General features: G+C 47.3%; 1 protein-coding gene across 1 annotated transcript in view; it reads right to left on the minus strand.

Annotated features, from left to right (window-relative positions):
• The window catches only part of ABCA13 (ATP binding cassette subfamily A member 13), a 388,784-nt gene that overhangs the window by 280,106 nt on the left and 88,718 nt on the right, over window positions 1-19,960 (minus strand). The window contains exons 24-27 of the mRNA XM_068973151.1: window positions 9,621-9,815; window positions 6,418-6,582; window positions 5,391-5,568; window positions 2,182-2,321 (exon numbers count right to left, since the gene is read on the minus strand). Of these exons, the coding sequence (XP_068829252.1) occupies window positions 2,182-2,321; window positions 5,391-5,568; window positions 6,418-6,582; window positions 9,621-9,815 (678 nt within the window). The remainder of the gene's footprint in view (window positions 1-2,181; window positions 2,322-5,390; window positions 5,569-6,417; window positions 6,583-9,620; window positions 9,816-19,960) is intronic.

Raw genomic sequence — 19,960 nt, forward strand, 5'->3', positions numbered from 1 at the left:
GAGGATGGTCACACTAGCTGTTACAGTGCAGAATATAGCCCAGTATATAATACTATAGCGCATATAATATTGTTATCAATGATATTATGTGTAATAATATATACTATAACAATAATAAATTCATTTTTTGTTGAATTTTTTAAGTTGAATTTAAAATAAAGCTGTGATATAGAGCCATTTTCTGTGAAATTTCTAAAATACCCACAGTCCTTAAGAGCTTAATGCACTGAGATTATCTGAATAACACTGGCTTTGGCTCCAGACCCCTCTGAAGCACAGCCCTGAAAGGATGAATGCCTGACGCCCATGTAGATTAACATCACTTCACTGTGAGAGCCCAGGCTTTCGGTAAATACCCCTCCAAAAAGGCATTCTCAAGATAAAAGCAGAAGTTATCAAGCACATTCAGAATCAGCACAGTTCAGTTGCTCAGTCATGTCCGACTCTTTATGACCCATAAACCACAGCACACCAGGCCTCCTTGTCCATAATCAACTCCCAGAGTTTATCCAAACTCATGTCCATTGAGTCGGTGATGCCATCCAACCATCTCATCCTCTATCATCCCCTTCTCTTCCTGCCCTCAATCTTTCTCAGCATCAGGGTCTTTTCAAATGAGTCAACTCTTCGCATCAGGTGGCCAAAGTATTAGAGTTTCAGCTTCAGCATTGGTCCTTCCAATGAACACCCAGGACTAATTTCCTTTAGGATGGACTGGTTGGATCTGCTTGCAGTCCAAGGGACTCTCAAGAGTCTTCTCTAACACCACAGTTCAAAAGCATCAGTTCTTCAATGCTTAGCTTTCTTTATAGTCCAACTCTCACATCCATACATGACCACAGGAAAAACCATAGCCTTGACTAGACGGATCTTTGTTGACAATGTCTCTGCTTTTGAATATGCTGTCTAGGTTGGTCATAACTTTCCTTCTAAGGAATAAGCGTCTTTTAATTTAATGGTTGCAATCACCACCTGCACTGATTTTGGAGTCTAAAAACATGAAGTCAACCACTGTTTCCCCATGAGAATAAACAGTGGCAAATACAGCCCCTGAGCTGAGTCACAGGTGGGAAAGAGACTCCACACGGCAGCCGTAAGGGAAAGGCAACATGAACTGGCAAAACCTACTTGGACCCAAAACAACACAACTGCTTGGATGACTGCACACCACCACTAACTTTTCAGCTTCTAAGTTGTGGGTAGCATCTGAAGCCTGGAAGCTTAGCACTAACAGGACTGACTGGTGATTCCTCCTCAGGTCTGACAGGCCCCATGGCCTCCTGAAGCCCCTCAAAAGTGTCTGCAGACTCATAAGCCACCGTCAGAAAAAAAGATGAGACTGCGGGAAAACACAGCACCGTCATCTCAGAAGAAAGTGTAAATATGACCAATGATAAATCCTGAATTGGATGGGGCTTCCCAGGTGGCACAGTGGTAAAGAACCCACCTGCCAACGCAGGAGACATAAGAGACCCGGGTTCAATCCCTGAATCAGGAAGATCCCCTGCAAGAGCATGGCACCCCACTCCAGTATTCTTGCCTGGAGAATCCCACGGACGGAGGAGACTGGCGAGCTACATACAGTCCATGGGGCCACAAAGAGTCAGACATGACTGAAGCAACTCAGCATGCACAAGAAGCTAAGAAGCCTAAGAAAGGGAAAACGCGCAGAGCTGTGCAATGCCCAAACTCCTCCAGGGAAGCTCTCTACCTCTTCACCTGAGCTTGCCTGCCATCGGGCAGAGTGGGGTGGGGACCAAGGAATGAAAGTGAGGGCGCCAAAGCCTCGCCACCAACTTGGGAAATGACACGACCAGACCCAGACCACAAACACAGGGTCTGACTCTCCCTTCATCACCAGATGCCCACCTATTCTCCACATCCTCCTGGGACCACCTGACCGGCCTCCTTCTTTCTGTCTAATTGTTCTTCCTGCACTAGTTACTCTAAATAACACCTCCTCCCCCGACATGTCCTGAAAGAATGATGCAGCACGTCTAAGCTCAACAACCAAGGGCACAGGCAAAAGTCAAACCAAAAAAAATGCAAAATGAATTGTCATCAACATAAGAAAACTGTCTGTAATCCGAGCTATACAACAATCATGGCAAATATTTTAACAGCCTGCTCCCCACTGGACTGCTTGTGTGGTCTATAACACCCTCATTCAGTCACACTCACCTTCTGAATGACTTTATTAATCTCTGGAGTATTTGGTGTATACAGTATTTTTCCATGTAATACAGGTTTTAGGAAGGACCACACCAAAGCACCATTTGGAGACTGCAGAATTTCCTGATAAAGCTTCAAGCAAAACGGCGCTGTCACCATTTAAAAAAAAAAAAAAAAGTGTTACTCATGATACAGGATGCCCAGGATAACAGGAGAATTTACTTATATAGCCATGACACCTCACTTGCAAATGAGTGGTTTATATTTTTTTTTCATGATTCAATTCTGAATTGGGGCAGTAAGGTCAGAAATATTTTTTCGATCCCTGTCATTAGCAGTTCTTTTCTCAAAACTTTGTTCCCATCGATATTTTGAATGAAAAGGAAATATGATTTTCACATTTTTAAACTAAGTCATCAGTAAAGGTACCAAATAATGACAAAGACACTTGAAAATGAAAACAGTGATGTAAAAGGAATGCATCTGGTGTTTAATCTGGAAAATTTTCATTTCAACAGTCACAGTATCCAGATGAGAATTAGGTTTTTCTTATGAAACACTACAGGCTTTTTCATAATGCTAAAGATTTAGCTTTATGAAATGCTACAGGCTTTCCTTTGCTGCATTTTATGAAGAACTATTGCTACTACTGACTACTGACTAACGATTGAACTACTGACTACATTAAAGAGCCTAGCTTTCACCCAAATATCAGTTCCTCGTGATGGCACTCATACCTGCTGCGGTGCTGGTTGGTTTCAATGGAAGGTTTACTTGACTAAACCAATAGGTACCTAATGAAGGTGGCACCTTTACCATGATAATGATTAGTAATCAAATAGTAAAGGTTTTAAGCTAGTGATAAATGCTTCAGTATAACCCATTCTTTTACTCCCAAAGGGAACATTTAAAATGAAAATATCATCTTAGCTTTGATACCACTATCTGTAATACCCAGTGTATGAAAATTATTGTTATAATCATTTCCACTATTAGTTCCATCTTTCTAAATTCCCCATTTGAAAATAAAAGCAAATTCCTTTTATTCAATAAACACAATAAAATTGAAAGAAATAATTTCACAAAATAAAGTACATGATTCCATAATGACTTTTTATAGCATTAAGTATAGAGGTTATTCTTCTTACTGATATTTTAACCCTGGTGGCTCAGAGGTTAAAGCATCTGCGGGAGACCTGGGTTCGATCCCTGGGTCGGGAAGATCCCCTGGAGAAGGAAATGGCAACCCACTCCAGTATTCTTGCCTGGAGAATCCCATGGATGGAGGAGCTTGGTGGGCTACAGTCCATGGGGTCGCAAAGAGTCAGACACGACTGAGCAACTTCACTCACTCACTCACTCACACTTTAAATTATAAGCTTAATATAGATGGTGGCAATTTTTAGGTTGGGAAACACATAAGAATATGAACATAAAGAGAAATCTGAAACCAAGAATCCTGACATCTGCCACTTGGGAGCTGTGTGAACTTGGACAAGTCACTTAACCTTCTCTATCATGTCAACAGAAAAATGAAGGTATTAGTATTTCCTATGGTTAGTGGGATAATCATTTGAAATAAATGTATGAAAGAACCCAGAAAGACTGGTTTTCAGTGCTAGCTGAATGACTGGATGGATGGATGAATGGATGGCTGGATGGATAGATGAGTGGATGGGTGGATGGATGGCTGAATGGACGGACAGATGGGTAGATGGATGATTGTATCAATGGATCAATGGAAGGATGAATGGATCCATAGTTGGAAAGATGGAAGGATAAATGGATGGATAAATGGTTGAATGATTGGATTTGATGAACAAATCAATAATCCTCAAAAAACCCATATGCAAGAAACAAGAGGAAATGAGGATTAGTATAGGAGACAACAAAATTATCCACATTAATAGCCTTAATGTGTATCTACACTGCCACACTCTATGTTGTTCAACAGCCACCCAATTATCCATCAGCTGATGAACACACCAACACGCTGTCTCTAGGCAGCTCTGAGGACACCTTGCAGCTCCTCCTTTACATAGTCCAGCTCTCTCCTTCCCACACACCCCCCCAACACCTCCATCCATCCCAGGCACAAGTATAGAAAAAGGCGTCTTGGGTACAGCAGACAGAAGTCTAAGATGGCCTCAAGGCACTCACGCCTTTTTGTGTGGACACACCCACGGTCAGGTTATCTGGGCGTGGTGCAGGGATTCTGACTTGGAGTTGATCAAAGGGGAGGTTATCTTGGCTGAACCATCAGCCAAACCCTTTAAAAGAGTCCAGAGGTCCCCCTGTCAAAGAGAGGACTGCTGTCCTTAAAGATACTACTGTCCTTAAAGATGCAGCCATCAGGCTCCTACACCTGCAAGAAAGTGAGTTCTACCAACAACCACCTCCAACGAACACTCTCACTGCAGCCTTGCCAGTCCCGACAGAGGACCCAGCTAATCAGCACTCAGACTGTGGCCCATACAGACGATGAGACGATGAGTGTGTGTGTCCTAAACCACTGGCTTGCTGTGCAGCGTGGAAGAGTAATTAATACACTAGACACACTAGAGCACGGTCGTCAACAGTTAGTAAGCATCACTCCTATTACCTTATGAGGCAGGTATTAAGTTCCCATGTTAAACACAAGATGAGCATGATTGAGACATGAAGTCACAGGACCGAAGACACCCAACTAGTTGGTGGCACTGAACAGTCTATTCCTTTATCAGCACACTTACCCTTAGTCTGTCTTTCTAATCAAAATGCATCCACTTAAAGTAGGGCCAGGAAATCACTTTTCACTCTGCTATTATTTGCTACTGAGCTTTATCTAGAAGGCAAGTTTGTGGGAGGCCACATACAGCTCTCCTGGCTTTGTGAGACAGCCATCCTGCAGGAACCAAAACCCGGACCTCTCACTGTCACTGGCTATTCCGGGATCCCAAAGGGCTGGAGCTTCAAGGGCACCAGAACTTAAGACCCAGTTCCGTGGCATCCCAGGTAACAGAATTAACCTGTGCTCAAGGGTGCAGGGGCCTTGCAAAGTCAACTGCCAGACCAGCATTTACTGACTTTACACTAAATGAAGGATACAGGTTGGACGGTGGAACAGGAAATTCTCGGCAAGTATGTTCCCATTCTTCACACAGAGTATCTTGTACAAAGCAGGGCTAATTATCAAAATGCAGATTAATCTAAACACATGTGGATTACTGTTTTCTTACTTGAATCTTCAGGAATGTTGAATTTCTCTTTGTCATCTCCTAAGAGTTCATGAACTCTAGGCAAGTTAAGAAAGGTGTCAGAGCTGCTGAAGAAAGATGCTTGGTCCTTGCAAACCATCTTCATCAAAGACTGGAAAGAGCCAAAGGCTGAACTTCTGGCCTGGTTACTCTGTGAAGCCTGAGAACAAAAGAAAAATAAGGCAAACAGTGGCTTAGAGTGATTCCCTCACAGGCTCCTGAGCCTGCCGCCCCTCCTCCAAAGGAACACAGCAGACTGTCACCACGTCAAAGGGACGGTATCTGAGCTTTAGTCTTTTCTGTCCTTGATTTTGCTGGTCTATATGGTTAAAGAGACAAATGTTATACACACAGAGAAATTATTACTAACTCAGACTAACCAATAGTATGAATATGTGTCTCTACAACCAAATTTCCCAGATGCCTAAGGGTCATCAAAACAGCCCTCAACTGATGATCAACCCAAGTACTGCCTCCAAGGCAGGTCCAAGGACACACCACCCACCCCTCCCCCTCAGCAGGCCCCCACACAACGCCCTCCCCACCATTTCATTCCAGGCAGACAGAGTCCAAGCAAAACGAACCTCAGGATACTAACCTCACTGGACTTTGTGTTTGTATTTGTGATGTGCACTTTGTAAGCCAATTATTTGTGTGCAAATAAATGTACTGAGGTTTTTGAAAGCAATGTATTCCCTGAGAAGCTAAAAAAAGCCCCTGGAATCTCATTTGTGTGGATGATCAATTCTGTGATTTCTTAGGTTACAGAAAACACACGTGCGTGGATGGATGTGCCTCCCCTGGAGTCTGTTTCCTCGGATTTTGAAGGACACCCCAGGCTTTGCTCTTCAGCACGATGTCATGACACAGAGCCATTAAGAGGCCCCCTCAGCCCCATGCTTGGTCATCAATGCACATTTCAGACGTTGAAAGGGAAAGAAAACCAAAGGAGCAAACACAAGGACACAGTGGGTCCACACCTTTCTCGGGGCCAAGACCAAACACCCACCTGCTGGAATCCGGGTGCATCCAGCAAAGCAGTGATCTTAAATTCATGGAGGAATGCAGGAAGGCGTTCCAGGATGCGGCCAGCTCTGGGAAGCAGATGGCTGAGGCTGGACACGACGTCCAGCAGGGCGCTCAGCAGGGTGCTGGCTTCAGCAGGAAGCAGAGTCTCAAAGGAAACACAACAGGACGTAACCAATGCTGGACGTGGGACCTCACGAGCCTCGTGGGTACAGTGAAGGGAGTGAAGAGTGCTATTTGATTTTATTCTCTTGAGCCTGGGAGACACCTCTGTTGTGCCCTATGAGGTCCTCTCTATCAGCCCCATTTCTGGAGCACACCCTACCGCACAGGGATTGTCAGCACGTAAAGCAGGGGCAGATGTGACCTGTTGTTAAAATTCAAATCACTTTCAAAATTCTTCTTTCTAGTACTTTTCTGGTCGGAGAAGGCAACAACACCCCACTCCAGTACTCTTGCCTGGAAAATCCCATGGACGGAGGAGCCTGGTAGGCTGTGGTCCATGGGGCCACTAGGAGTCGGACATGACTGAGCGACTTCACTTTTACTTTTCATGTTCACGCACTGGAGAGGGAAATGGCAACCCACTCCAGTGTTCTTGCCTGGAGAATCCCAGGGATGGGGGAGACTGGTGGGTTGCCGTCTCTGGGGTCGCACAGAGTCGGACACGACTGAGGCGACTTAGCAGTAGCAGCAGTAGCAGTAGCAGCAGTATTTTTCTGGTGGTCCAGTGGTTAAGACTCCATACTTCTACTGCACATGGGAAGGATTTGATCCCTGGTGGGGGACCTAGGATCCCACCTGCGACGTGGCCAAAAATACACAAATGAATAAATAAAACAATCAGTGCGTGTGTGCTGTCACTTCAGGCATGTCTTACTCTGCAATACTATAAACCAACTATAATTTAAAAGGTTAAAAAAGTTTTAAAAAGATTGTCATGGGATTTCCCTGGCAGTCCAGTGGTTAAGACTTTGCCTTCCAAGGCAGGGGTTGTGGGTTCAATCCCTGGTCAGAGAGCTAAGATCCCACGTGCCTCGTGGCCAAAAAAAACAAACAGAAAACAGAAACAATATTGCAACAAACTCAATAAATATTTTAAAATGGTCCAGATCAAAAAAAAAAAAAAAGTTATTTTGAAGACTGTGTTAGGAGAAAATCAAACAAAGAAATAAATTAAAAATTATAAAAAATACCAGTCTCTGGATGAATGGGTAAATCAGCAAACACTGCCTTCTCCCACAGAGGTGGAGGCTGCACAGTAGGTCTCCTCCCTTTGCTCTCATCTGAATTTCCAGGTTTGCATACTCAGGCCTTGGCCCCTGACAATTCTGCACCTGCCACGTGGCTGCTGGCTCTGCCCCTGACCTGTAGGACAGAAGCCCCACTCTGTCCCTCACACACTCTCTCTGCTCAAAACAAACCGACTGTCATCAGTTAAGGCAACAGAGATACCTTGGACAGGAGCAAAGGAGTGCAGGCTTTTGTCACATTTCCACCCGCCTTTCTAACTGCAGCTGCACCTGAGAAGTTGCCCTCGGGGACACTGGCTGTTGTGCATGGCCCAATTTGGGACCCAGCACCTAAGGCCAGAGGAACACACTGGACATTAATCGCAAATGGTGTCTTGTGAAATGCACCTTAGCTTCGCTGTCAGTCGAGAGGCCCGGGGCGTAGGCTGAGCCTGCTGATGCCTGGGCTTGGTGTGGCTCCCATGTGCGTCCGCGGGGCTCTAACACCGGAGCATCACCATGGACCAACAGGCTTCCCTGGAGCCGGGCGACTAGAAGGAGCTGGTGTTACTAACAGTGGTGTCCATTTCATAGTGTCTGGGAGAGCAACTCCAACCCAGTATTCCATCCTTATGGCACTTGTCAAAGTAATTATCTGGGCCCAAGAAGCACCAGTTTCAAATCGGTCGCTTCTGTGTGCATAAGAGAGCCGGCCTCCACCGGGCGGCATGTTTCCCAAAGTGCACGTGGCACAGTGGAGAGACCTGCTGAGCACAGGACCCACCCGCCTGCACATGAGCTGGAGGCCCGGACACTCCTCGATGGAGGTGGCCTCACCAGTCATGGAGACTCAGGACATGTTCATTCTCCTGCTTGGGGCTTGAAATAAAAATTCTGAAATGTTCAGAATTAATTCTCATCCTGAGAGTTAGTCTTTGTTCTGTGTGTGTGTGTGTGTGTGTGTGATCCAACATCCACCCACTGGATTCTTGGAGTTACTGAAAAGAGGGAGGCCACGAAGGAAACAGGACTGGACTGGCAAATCCCAAAACTGTCCTTTGGGATGCAGAGCGCCTAAAGCCACCGTGCTAACTCCGATCGGCCCAGATGTCGGCTGATCTCCCTGGGGAGAAACTTGGAGCAAGACCAGCCCCTAGAGGTCAAGGGTGAAGGGTCTGGAGACATAAAAAGAGTGGAGGCTGGAAGATGAGGAAGTTCTAGACAAGGCAAGACCAAGAGCGCAAGATCGAGGCCATGAGCCATGTGAGTGCGACCCCTTGGGCATAACTCCTGTGTGCAGAGGGGGACTGGGCTCCCCAGGCAGCTATCCCCACGGTCACCTTCAGCTCCTTCTCACTCACACTATAACCCTCGGTTTCTCCCATCTCCCACCCCTCACCTGCTGGGCGTGGGCGGTTGGGGGCAGGGGGTGTAGGTAACAAGCTGGTTCACACAGGAAGGGGCTGCCCGATGCCCCCACCATCTGCACACCTTCTCCTGGAAAGGCCCCGGCACGTCCCCTCATGGGACACAGTCCATGTGCCCCAGGATGTAACAGGGGGCAGAGGAGGTCATCGCCAAGGTAGCGGAGTGGCTCTGACTCAGAGGGGCCACTGGGGGTTGTGGGCAGCAGAACTCAGCCTCTCCGAGAAAGTCAGACCAGTGCTCATCAAAGAGGAGGGAGCAGGTGCTAAGCTCGGGTGGTGACTCTGCTCACTGGTCCCTCCCCAGTGAGCACACTGCCTGCCACCAATGCTGCAGCGAATGTCCTGCGCCAATGCCCTAGAAAATCTCCTGAGCAGCCCTTGACTCCGCACCCCCCGCCCAGAGGTGGTGCCCAGGAGGCTCGGGGACAGGCGGAGGCCGTGAAGTCCGCATCAGCCTTGCTGGCCTGATGCATCCACACCGGCCCCTAGTGCTGCCCGAGCCAGGCCAGCGCCCGTCTTCCCCTTACTTTGTAAACAAAGTTCCGCAGGTCCAGGTTTCGAGCCAACACCACAATCATGGAAAACACCTGGGCCCTGGGCAGGCCACACAGCTCCCTTGCTGCAGACTCGGACTTTCCATCTTCAGGGAACTGGAGCAGGAGCTGAAGAACGTCCCTGCTGCAACTTCCAGACAAAGCCACTGTCAGGGCACTGGACAGCACCTGTGTCGAAGCATGAGGGTAAGACGTGACTATGCCTGAGATGTGGAGTCCCTGGACTCAGAACCCCCCCAGTGATGAGACCTTGGAAAGCCCATTCTCCCAAGATGCTGAGGCTTTACCTGCATTTTCATGGATTCCCCAAACTCTGTGCTATTTCAAACATTTTGAATGGAAAGGTTTCTAAAATGTACACATAATCCCCTGAATCTGTAAGCAACAGAGTGATGACTTGGGACCTTCAGGCCCCCAGCTGCCTCCCGCCCTCCACCCAGGAGGCTCTCAGAAGTCATGTCTGTATCTCTCCTTCTGACAGTGAGTCATAGCCTCTGCTCTCACGTTATCCGGTTTTTGTTTTTTTTTTTCCAGTGTTATCAGTGTGAACTATTTTTCTCCTCCACCTCCAACTGAAAACCAGATTTCCAAGGCAGTTATCATTTTTTAAAAGAAAAAGCAAACAGTGTGAAAAGCAGGGCCCGAGGACAGCTGTGCTGATCTTGGGCACACTGCCGTTCCCTCTGTGAGAGGGCCGGGGCTGCATCTCCACCTGGGAATGAATTCCTGTTAATGGTCTTCCGGTTAATGTGACAATTATAAAGCAGAATTTAAAACAAGCAGCAGACTTCCTGTTGTGTTCATACTCTGATGGCTGCGATTACTGCAAAACATTCTGGCCAAGAAGGACCCTCTGTGAACAAGAGCTACTGTTCCCTTATTAGGAGACTTGTGAACATGGAGAACTCCTCAGACGCTTTCATGTAATGCCATAAAGAGCCCTAAGAATCATTAAGAAGTAGAATGATAGATTAATGGGGCTTCTCTAGAGAAACAGAAACTATGCATCTTCCAGGAGATCTTTTAAGGAACTGGCTCACTCAGTTGTAGGGGCTTGGCAAGACCATGCTCTGCAGGGTCGGCTGGCATCAGGGAAGCCCAGGGCCAAGCCAGTGTGGCAGATCAGCCCCAGGAGCCATCTGGAGGCAGAATCCCCCTTCCCCAGGAAGCCTCTGTCTTTTTACTTAGTTCTTCAACTGATTGGATGAGGCCCACCCACAGTACAAAGAGTAATCTGCTCAAGACTGGACTGCAAGGAGATCAAACAAGTCAGTCCTTAAGGAAATCAATCCTGAATACCCAATGGAAAGACTGATGCTGAAGCTGAAGCGCCAACATGTTGGCCACCTGATGCAAAGAGCTGACTCAGTGGAAAAGACCCTGATATTGGGAAAGACTGAGGGCAGGAGAAGGGGGCAACAGAGGATGAGATGGTTGGATGGTGTCACTGATTCAGTGGGCATGAGTTTGGGCAACCTCGGGGAGATGGTGAGGGACAGGGAAGCCTGGTGTGCTGCAGCCGATGAGGTTGCAAAGAGTCAGACACAACTGAGCAACTGAACAACAACCACCATCTGCACAAAGTCTGCAGATTTCAATGTTAATCTCATCTAAAAAATAATTTCACAGGACACTTAGATTGCTATTTGGCCAAATATCTGGGTACTGTGGCCTAGCCCTATACACATACAAAACTAACCATCACAAACGGAGAGAGAATTTAATATGCTGATGGACATTTTGAATCCTTGAGAAAGATGTTGTTTGCATACCTAATTAACCAAAAGCTCTTTTTCCATAGGGGACTTATGAGGCACAGACGTATCTTGAGAAAGATTTCCTTGTTCCACTGTTTCCATCGTGGTCTTTAAGGGAAGGTGCATGCCTCTGATTGAAAGAGGGTTTCAAAGAGGGGTTGGGAGGTAATGTACATCCCCCCTTCTCTTTGATTAGGGAAGCCCCTCTTTGGCCAGTTCTGTAGAACAGACGTCCATGGAAGTTCTCCTTGAGTCGGGACCACTGCCCCAGGTCTCATGTGGGCACCAACCAGAACCAGCTGGTGAGGGTCCCTCTGCACCATCTCAGCACCAAGCATGGTCCCCAAGAAGGATCATAGTCCACGCATCTCTTAGAGTTTAGCCCTAAAGGCAACATTTGTCTTAAAACCTGTATACATGTCTCTCAACCAATGGGGAGGTTCCAGGGGCTGCCTTCAAGCTGAAACCTCACAGCCACACCACACACAGGAACAGCACCCACCTTGCACCGTGTTTGCTTCCATGCCTGCCCTTCCATGCCTCCCTACTTCATTCTTTATCTTCGTTTTTAATTTTACTGTAACCACTTTCCCTGCTCAAAAAGCACCTGAAACCGGCAGGGAGTAAGAGAAACGGAGAAAATACTCAGTTTTGTTGGACTCAAAATATCATGTTCGAGTCCGTTTTAGAGTCAGTCATCTTTCAGCTCAGACTGGTCCAGGCAGTTTAACTAAACACGCGGATGCCAAGTTGCCAGCACATTTCCTACGTGTCCACATCTGCTTGGAAAACTTAAAGGAGCCAGGGGTCCAGGGCAGACAGCTCCCCACCAAGCACACACACATACATTTGATGAGACATTCATTTGCGTTCACAGACTCCCTATGAAAGCAGAAGTGATCGCCAGGAGAGATATTTGCATTTTCAGCAGGAGCTTGTTTCCTGGGATCTGCCAAAACGCTAACTGTGCTCAGAGCAGCAGTTCAGAGGTGGTTTGCACAGCTGGTAATTTCAGACTTGGAGGCACACAGAAACATTGGGAGGAATCACTGTTCTCAGCCTAACTGTGACTAGAAGCACCGACAGTGATGGGGAAGGATGGGAAACATCACAGGAGGTGACTGGGCCACCTCCGCTCTTGTCAAAGCAAAGAAGTGGGACTGGATAGTAGGCACCAGCTTCTACAGGACAGGGAGGAGCTGGGGCCTGGCTCCCAGGGTCCCATCAGGCTCAGATCTGCCCGCACAATGAAGAGGCCTGGATAGGGTGTGATGAGAGGGCAGGAGATGGCTCCTAGACCGTCTGGAAGGGCTGCAGCCACACACAGTGGGAAGACCACGGGGAGGACTCAGGAAGGATCCAGAATAAGGCAACTCCAACTTCTCCTGTGTGACCGCCCAGAGGTCAACACTGTTAGCCTGAGTTTATCCATCTGAGCAAAAGAGACGATAACAAGACCCAAAAGTGCTCCAAAGGGAGAACCAAACGAGACCATTATAAATGACACGCAGCTCAGTGACATCCATTATAGCTGACAGAAGGCTAACAGCAAAAACAGAGCTTGACTTACTGGAATGTGAAGAAAGATGTGTAAGAATTAGATGGGTTTATTGATTGAAAAGTACTGAAGTTAAGAACAAGAGTTAAATTAATGAATTCCTTCTTTGCTTCCATATAGCATCAAGCCCCCCGTCCTGTCCTGAAGCGGCAGTAAGGGGGAGGGCCTGCCCCCAAGACAGTAACCCACCAGCTGCAGGCCTGGTGGGAAACTCCACTCCCCGCCAGGACCCCAACCCCAGCCCATCCCCAGGGCCCCCTCCTCCCAGGGCTTCAGACAGTGTAGCGTTCTATTGCCAAGAGTGTTTTAGAAGTCAAGAAGAAAGTTAAAACCACCTTAGCTTTATCTCTTAAAGTAAACTTTAGAAATGACTGGCAGATAATGTCAGTCCTGGTGTGAATTCTGATCCTGGGTTAGCCACGAGCCCTTTAAGAATATGGCAATTGCTAAAACCATGCCAGATCAATACAAAGTCATTTTCTTTTGAAGGCAGAGTTATTAGACTAATATGTTACCAGGGCACTAATGGTAAAGAACCCTCCTGCCCAATGCAGGAGACACAGGAGATGCAGGTTTTATCTCCGGGTCCGGAAGATCCCCTGGAGGAGCACATGGCAACCCACTCCAGTATTCTTGCCTGGAGAATTCCATGGACAAAGGAGCCTTGTAGGCTGCAGTCCATGGGGTTGCAAAGAGTCAGTCATGACTGAAGTGGCTTAGCACACACGCAAGTTACCAGTTGTGCTATAGCTGCTCTAAAAGCCCATACTGTTAAACAGGCGCAGGCTGGCGACTCCTCAGGTCACAAGCCTCTTTCTACATTGATAACACGAATGGGATACAGACGGTGTGCTTTTCTCCTTTGTGACTGGCCAAGATGAGAGACAAATGACACTCTGCAAAGTAGATCAGGACTAAAAACACCTTGATGGTTAGAATAATTGGCCAGAACCAGCAAGAAATACTTTCTGAAGAAATTAATGCAATCAATCTTAACACTTAGGCTTACAACTATTTACCTAAGTGTGAGTGATGAAAAAGAGGCCCCATTAAAGGGGTCCATTCAATGTTTTTGTTTCTTTACTGGCAGTGAGGGTCTGAAGTTCCCCAAGTTAGAAGGACCTATGTAAGCTCCGGTCTGAAGCCATGCAGGTGGGGTTCCCTGCAGGCACAGCCAGCACCAGCTCCCTCAGGTAAGATGCTGCCTGGTTGGCAGTGCCTTTTTTCTTTAATATATTTATTATTGATGCATTTGAATGCACCTAGTCTTAGTTGCGGCACTCAAGATCTTTGATCTTCACTGTGGCATGCAGGATCTTCAGTCGTAGCACCTGGGATCTAGTTTCCTGACCAGGGCTGAAACTCAGGCCTCCTGCATTGGGAGCTCGGAGGCTCAGCCACTGGACTACCAGGGAAGTCCCTTAAAGGGCACACCTGGCCACAGTCCTCTGTGTGGGCCAGAAACTCTTTAACTCCACTCACAAAGTAATTATTTCTTTCTCTCTCAGGGAAGAGAAAAGCCAGAATGAGCCAGTTGTTTACCGGGGTCTGCTCTGAAGCAAGTTACACCGAGAATTATCCACTGCAGCTTTCCAGAAGACAAGCCTTGTGCGCTGTAACAAATGGGATGTGTGGAGCTGGCTGAATCCTGACCAGGCATCTCTCAGCTAACAGAGCACCAGTCGCTCCTGATGCTCAGTGACGGCCTCGAGTGAGAGACAGAAACTGCGCCAGGCCCACCAAATGCACATATTTCTGCCCAAGGGACGTAAATAAGATTTCAGAGTCCCTCCTCCTTTTAGAAGCCTCCCAGGAGAGATCAGAGCTCAGGGCAGCCCTTTCCTTCCTCCCTCCATAAGTACCTGGGTGCTGGAGGGAGAGAAGGGACAAAGCTGCTGAGGGTGCTAGAACCCAGTCTTCCCCAGCTGAGAGGGTCCCGGGAGAAGAAGAGCCTCTAGCTGCTCTCTCAGTCTATTTGGTCCTAAACTCTTAGACCTCTCTGTGACATTTTAAAGAATAAAAACGTGGCCTGGAACACACAGGGAGGAAGTCACTGCTGACCTGAGCCAAGAACACCACATCCCAGCGTAGGAAGCTTGGCTGGTCTTGGGTGGGGGTGCGGGATTCAGTCCCAGGAGGTGGACTCCAGGACCTAGGAATCTATGATTCGGGTTTAACCTGGAGATACAGGCGTTCATGGACAGAGCATGGGGAGAGAGGGCCTTCCCAGGTGCCCGTGTCCCCACCGGTCAGCCCGGCTCTGTCCCTTTCTGCCTCCTGGGGAGCGCTGACCTGAGTTGAGTCAGCCAACCCGTGGCTCTCCCATGACTTCTCACAGTGGGGGTTTCTCCTCATTTCCATCTGAGCCCTCAGCCCCATCCTCAGGGCAGCTCCTCACGCCACCGAGCCACTGCATGGCTCACACTGAAACGCCACCTCACACACACTTCTGGAACTCTGCTGCACAAACACGTCTGTTTATCTCGCAAGCCAGCTCACAGACACCTGCTGCCTTTGGGGAACTGCGGACTCCACGTTCTGGAAGCTCTGAGACCTCTGAGGTAGGTGACGAACTCAACACTGTCTGAGGGTAAGGCGAAGCGAAGTGAAGCTAGAACCAGTCTTCCAGACTTCCAGAGCGTCTGAAGTCGCTCCGACTCTCTGAGACCCCGTGGACTGTAGCCTACCAGGCTCCTCAATCCACAGAATTCTCCAGGCAAGAATACTGGAGTGGGTTGCCATTTCCTTCTCCAGGGGATCTTCCCGACCCAGGGAAAGGCAGAGAAATTCAAAGAGAGAAACGCCAGAAAGTTACTACTGATAATATGTATTAAGAGATGCTGCCATCGACCTAACAACCTAGAAGAATCTAGGGCCCAAGTGTCATCTAACCCACCATGAATTTAGTACCTCAGATTTGTAGGCACACATGAGTTCGTGTATCCACTTTGGTAGCACAGCAAATATTACTAATTTACATTACTAATTTGAATCCCAAGAATGCAAGCTTTTTAAACTCCCCTGCCGATAGCCTCACCATCCAGCCACTCGGGTGGCCATCCGCAGTGATTCACATGGTCAGAAAGACACGCACAGAGAAAGCACTGCACAGCCACCTCAACCGCAAAGGCGCCTTAGACCTCAGCCCTCGCAGGGCCCAGCCCTCCCGCGGCAGAGCGGCAGCGACACCTGGCGGCCGCTTGCTAATTAGGCCGCAACCTCTGCTGTGCTACGTCGCTTCAGTTGCAGACTTTAGCCCACCAGGCTCCTCTGTCCACGGGATTTCCCAAGCAAGAACACTGGAGAGGGTTGCCGTGCCCTCCTCCAGGGGATCGTCCCGATGCAGGGATTGAACCTGGGGCTCTTATGTGTCCTCCCCTGGTAGGCAGGTTCTTTACCATGAGTGCCCCTTTGTAACTCTGAATCTAAAAGGGCCCTGACCCTCCTTGTACAGACCCGCAGGTCGGCTACTTAAATTAATCCACTGCTCTGGTCCTGAGGCAAGCTGTCGTGAGCAAAGGTTTGAAGGCAGATCTGAATCACTGTTTACAACTGAGGCAGTGTAGGAGGTAGTGTCCCACCGCAGCCGGACGCCCACACCCCCACACCCCCTGCACGCGTGGAGGCCAATAAGCTACCTTCAGCATTCTCCTTGAAGAAAGAGGAGTGTAACTCGCCACAGACAAGTTCAGACTGTAACTGTAAATTGAGGATTCCTAGCTTCCAATTCATTTCTTTCTTAATGCAGATTAATTCTTCATTAACTGACCTACTTGTCAAGGCTCACGTTTAGATAACAAGACTCAACATGAAAATAAATGCTCATTGAGGTCCAGCTGATTGTCAATAGATATGGTCACTCTAGAACCATTTTCATGGCGATGGCTTCTGGCAGTTTGTGTGTATGTGACACTCACTCATGATGGACTCTGCGACCCTATGAACTATAGCCCGCCAAGCTCCTTTGTCCATGAAATTCTCCAGGCAAGAATACTGGAGTGAGTTGTCCATTTCCTTCTCCAGGGGTTCTTCCTGACCCAGGGATCAGACCTGGGTCTCCCATACTGCAGGCAGATTCTTTACCAACAGGGAAGTAAGCCCCATGCAACAAGCCAAAAGGTGATCTCAGCAAAGCACTTGCGGAAGGTCCAGATGAAATTGACCTGCTGTGCCTTGCATGGGCAAACCCAGCCTGTGTCCCCATCTCCTTCCTCCTGGGGCCTCCTCAGTGCTCCTCTCCAACCAGGCGCTGGCCTGCCCGCTGCTGCCACACTGCTCCAACATGCTGTCTGGTGGGACAGCATTCCCTACTGAAAGGAAATCAGTTTGGGAATCAGGAACAAACATCACCACCAATTTTACCCTTTCTAACTCTGGAAAAGTCCAGACAACAATTATAAAGAACAACAGTGCATAGGAACCTGGAATGTTAGTGAGAGAGTCAATTCCTAGGCAGACTGATAAGAAGTTCAGGGTCCCCAAAGAGGAGAAAGGGGTCTGGGGCTCTTGAAGTGGAGACTGGAGGTCTGGAATTCTCAAGGAGGAGAAAAGGACAAACGTTTTTTCCCTCTGCATTCCTTAGTCTCAATTACACAATTCAGTTTAAACTCTATACCAGGGATTGTTGGAGAAGGAAATGGCACCCCACTCCAGTACTCTTGCCTGGAAAATCCCATGGGCAGAGGAGCCTGGTAGGCTGTGGTCCATGGGGTCGCTCAGAGTTGGACACAACTGAGCGACTTCACTTTCACTTTTCACTTTCATGCATTGGAGAAGGAAATGGCAACCCACTCCAGTGTACTTGCCTGGAGAACGCCAGGGACGGGGGAGCCTGGTGGGCTGCTGTCTATGGGGTCGCTAAAAGTCGAACACGACTGAGCGACTTCTCTTTCATGCACTGGAGAAGGAAATGGCAACCCACTCTAGTGTTCTTGCCTGGAGAATCCCAGGGATGGGGGAGCCTGGTGGGCTGCCGTCTATGGGGTCGCGCAGAGTCAGACATGACTGAAGCGACTTAGCAGCAGCAGCAGGGATTATATAACAACAATGTATCCGGCTGGAGGGCAGTTTCTCCTTCCTGAAAACCTGACTAATCCTGATATCATAGAATGTATATTACAGCAGTAGATTCGGAGCATCTTCTACTGTTAAATTCCAATCCTGGTGTCCTAAACTGTAAATTGTGAAAGTAGGTCTGGTAAAATTTTCACAAACTTGAGACATTCTTTTGATTCACTATAATAACTAATTAAAAGGTATAAGGTATATAACTCCATTGCTAACACTAGCAAGGGGGTACTCGTCCTTCCCTCTTCTGATATCTGTGTCAGAAGTTTTCTCTATCCCTTTTGTACTTTAATAAAACTCTATTGCCCAAAAGCTCTGAGCGATCAAGCCTCAACTCTGGCCCGGACTGAGTTCTTCTCTTCTGGAGGCCAAGAATCCCTGTGTCTTTTCGTGGGTCAGCAACAACCATTCATTAGGTCCATCAATCAAGGTAAATTGGAAGTGGTCAAACAGGAGATAGCAAGAGTGAACATTGACATTTTAGGAACGTCAGCGAACTAAAATGGACTGGAAATGGTGAATTTAACTCAGATGACCATTATATCTACTACTGTGGGAAATAATCCCTTAGAAAAAATGGAGTAGCCATCATAGTTAACAAAAGAGTCTGAAATGCAGTACTTGGATACAATCTCAAAAATGACAGAATGATCTCTGTTCATTTCCAAGGCAAACCATTCAATATCATGGTAATCCAAGCCTATGCCCCAACTAGTAATGCTGAAGAAGCTGAACAGTTCTATGAAGACCTACAGGATTTTCTAGAACTAACACCCAAAATGGATGTCCATTTCATCATAGGGGATAAGAATGCAAAAGTAGGAAGTCAAGAGATACCTGGAGTAACAGTCAAATTTGGCCTTGGAGTAAAAAATGAAGCTGGGCAAAGGCTGACAGAGTTTTGCCAAGAGAATGCACTGGTCGTAGCAAACACCATTTTCCAACAACACAAGATACATCTCTACACGTGGACATTCACCAGATGGTCAGTACCGAAGTGAGACTGATTATATTCTCTGCAGCCAAAGATAGAGAAACTCTACACAGTCAGCAAAAACAAGACCAGGAGCTGACTGTGGCTCAGATCATGAACTCCTTATTGACAAATTCAGACTAAAATTGAAGAAAGTAAGGAAAACCACTAGACCATTCAGGTATGACCTAAATCAAATTCCTTACAATTATACAGTGGAAGTGAGAAATATATTCAAGGGATTATATCCGATAGACAGAGTGCCTGAAGAACTATGGACAGAGGTTTGTGACATTGTGCAGGAGACAGGGATCAAGATCATTCCCAAGAAAAAGAAATGCAAAAAGGCAAAATGGTTAGCTGAGGAGGCCTTACAAGTAGCTGAGAAAAGAAGAGAAGCTAAAGGTAAAGGAGAAAAGGAAAGATATACCCATCTGAATGCAGAGTTCCAAAGAATAACAAGGAGAGATAAGAAAACCTTCCTCAGCAATCATGCAAAGAAATAGAGGAAAACAATAGAATGGGGAAGACTAGAGATCTCATCAAGAAAACTAGAGATACCAAGGGAACATTTCATGCAAAGATGGGCACAATAAAGGACAGAAATGGTATGGACCTAACAGAAGCAGAAGACATTAAGAAGAGGTGGCAAGAATACACAGAAGAACTGTACAAAAAAGATCTTCACGACCCAGATATTCACAATGGTGTGATCACTCATTTAGAGCCAGACATCCTGGAATGTGAAGTCAAGTGGGCCTTAGGAAGCACCACTACAAACAAAGTTAGTGGAGGTGAAGGAATTCCAGTTGAGCTATTTCAAAGCCTGAAAGATAATGCTGTGAAAGTGCTGCACTCAACATGCCAGCAAATTTGAAAACTCAGCAGTGGCTGCAAGACTGGTAAAGGTCAGTCTTCATTCCAATCCCAAAGAAAGGCAATGCCAAAGAATGTTCAA

The sequence above is a fragment of the Capricornis sumatraensis genome, chromosome 5 (genome assembly GCF_032405125.1).
Source record: "Capricornis sumatraensis isolate serow.1 chromosome 5, serow.2, whole genome shotgun sequence".
Lineage (NCBI taxonomy): Eukaryota > Metazoa > Chordata > Mammalia > Artiodactyla > Bovidae > Capricornis > Capricornis sumatraensis.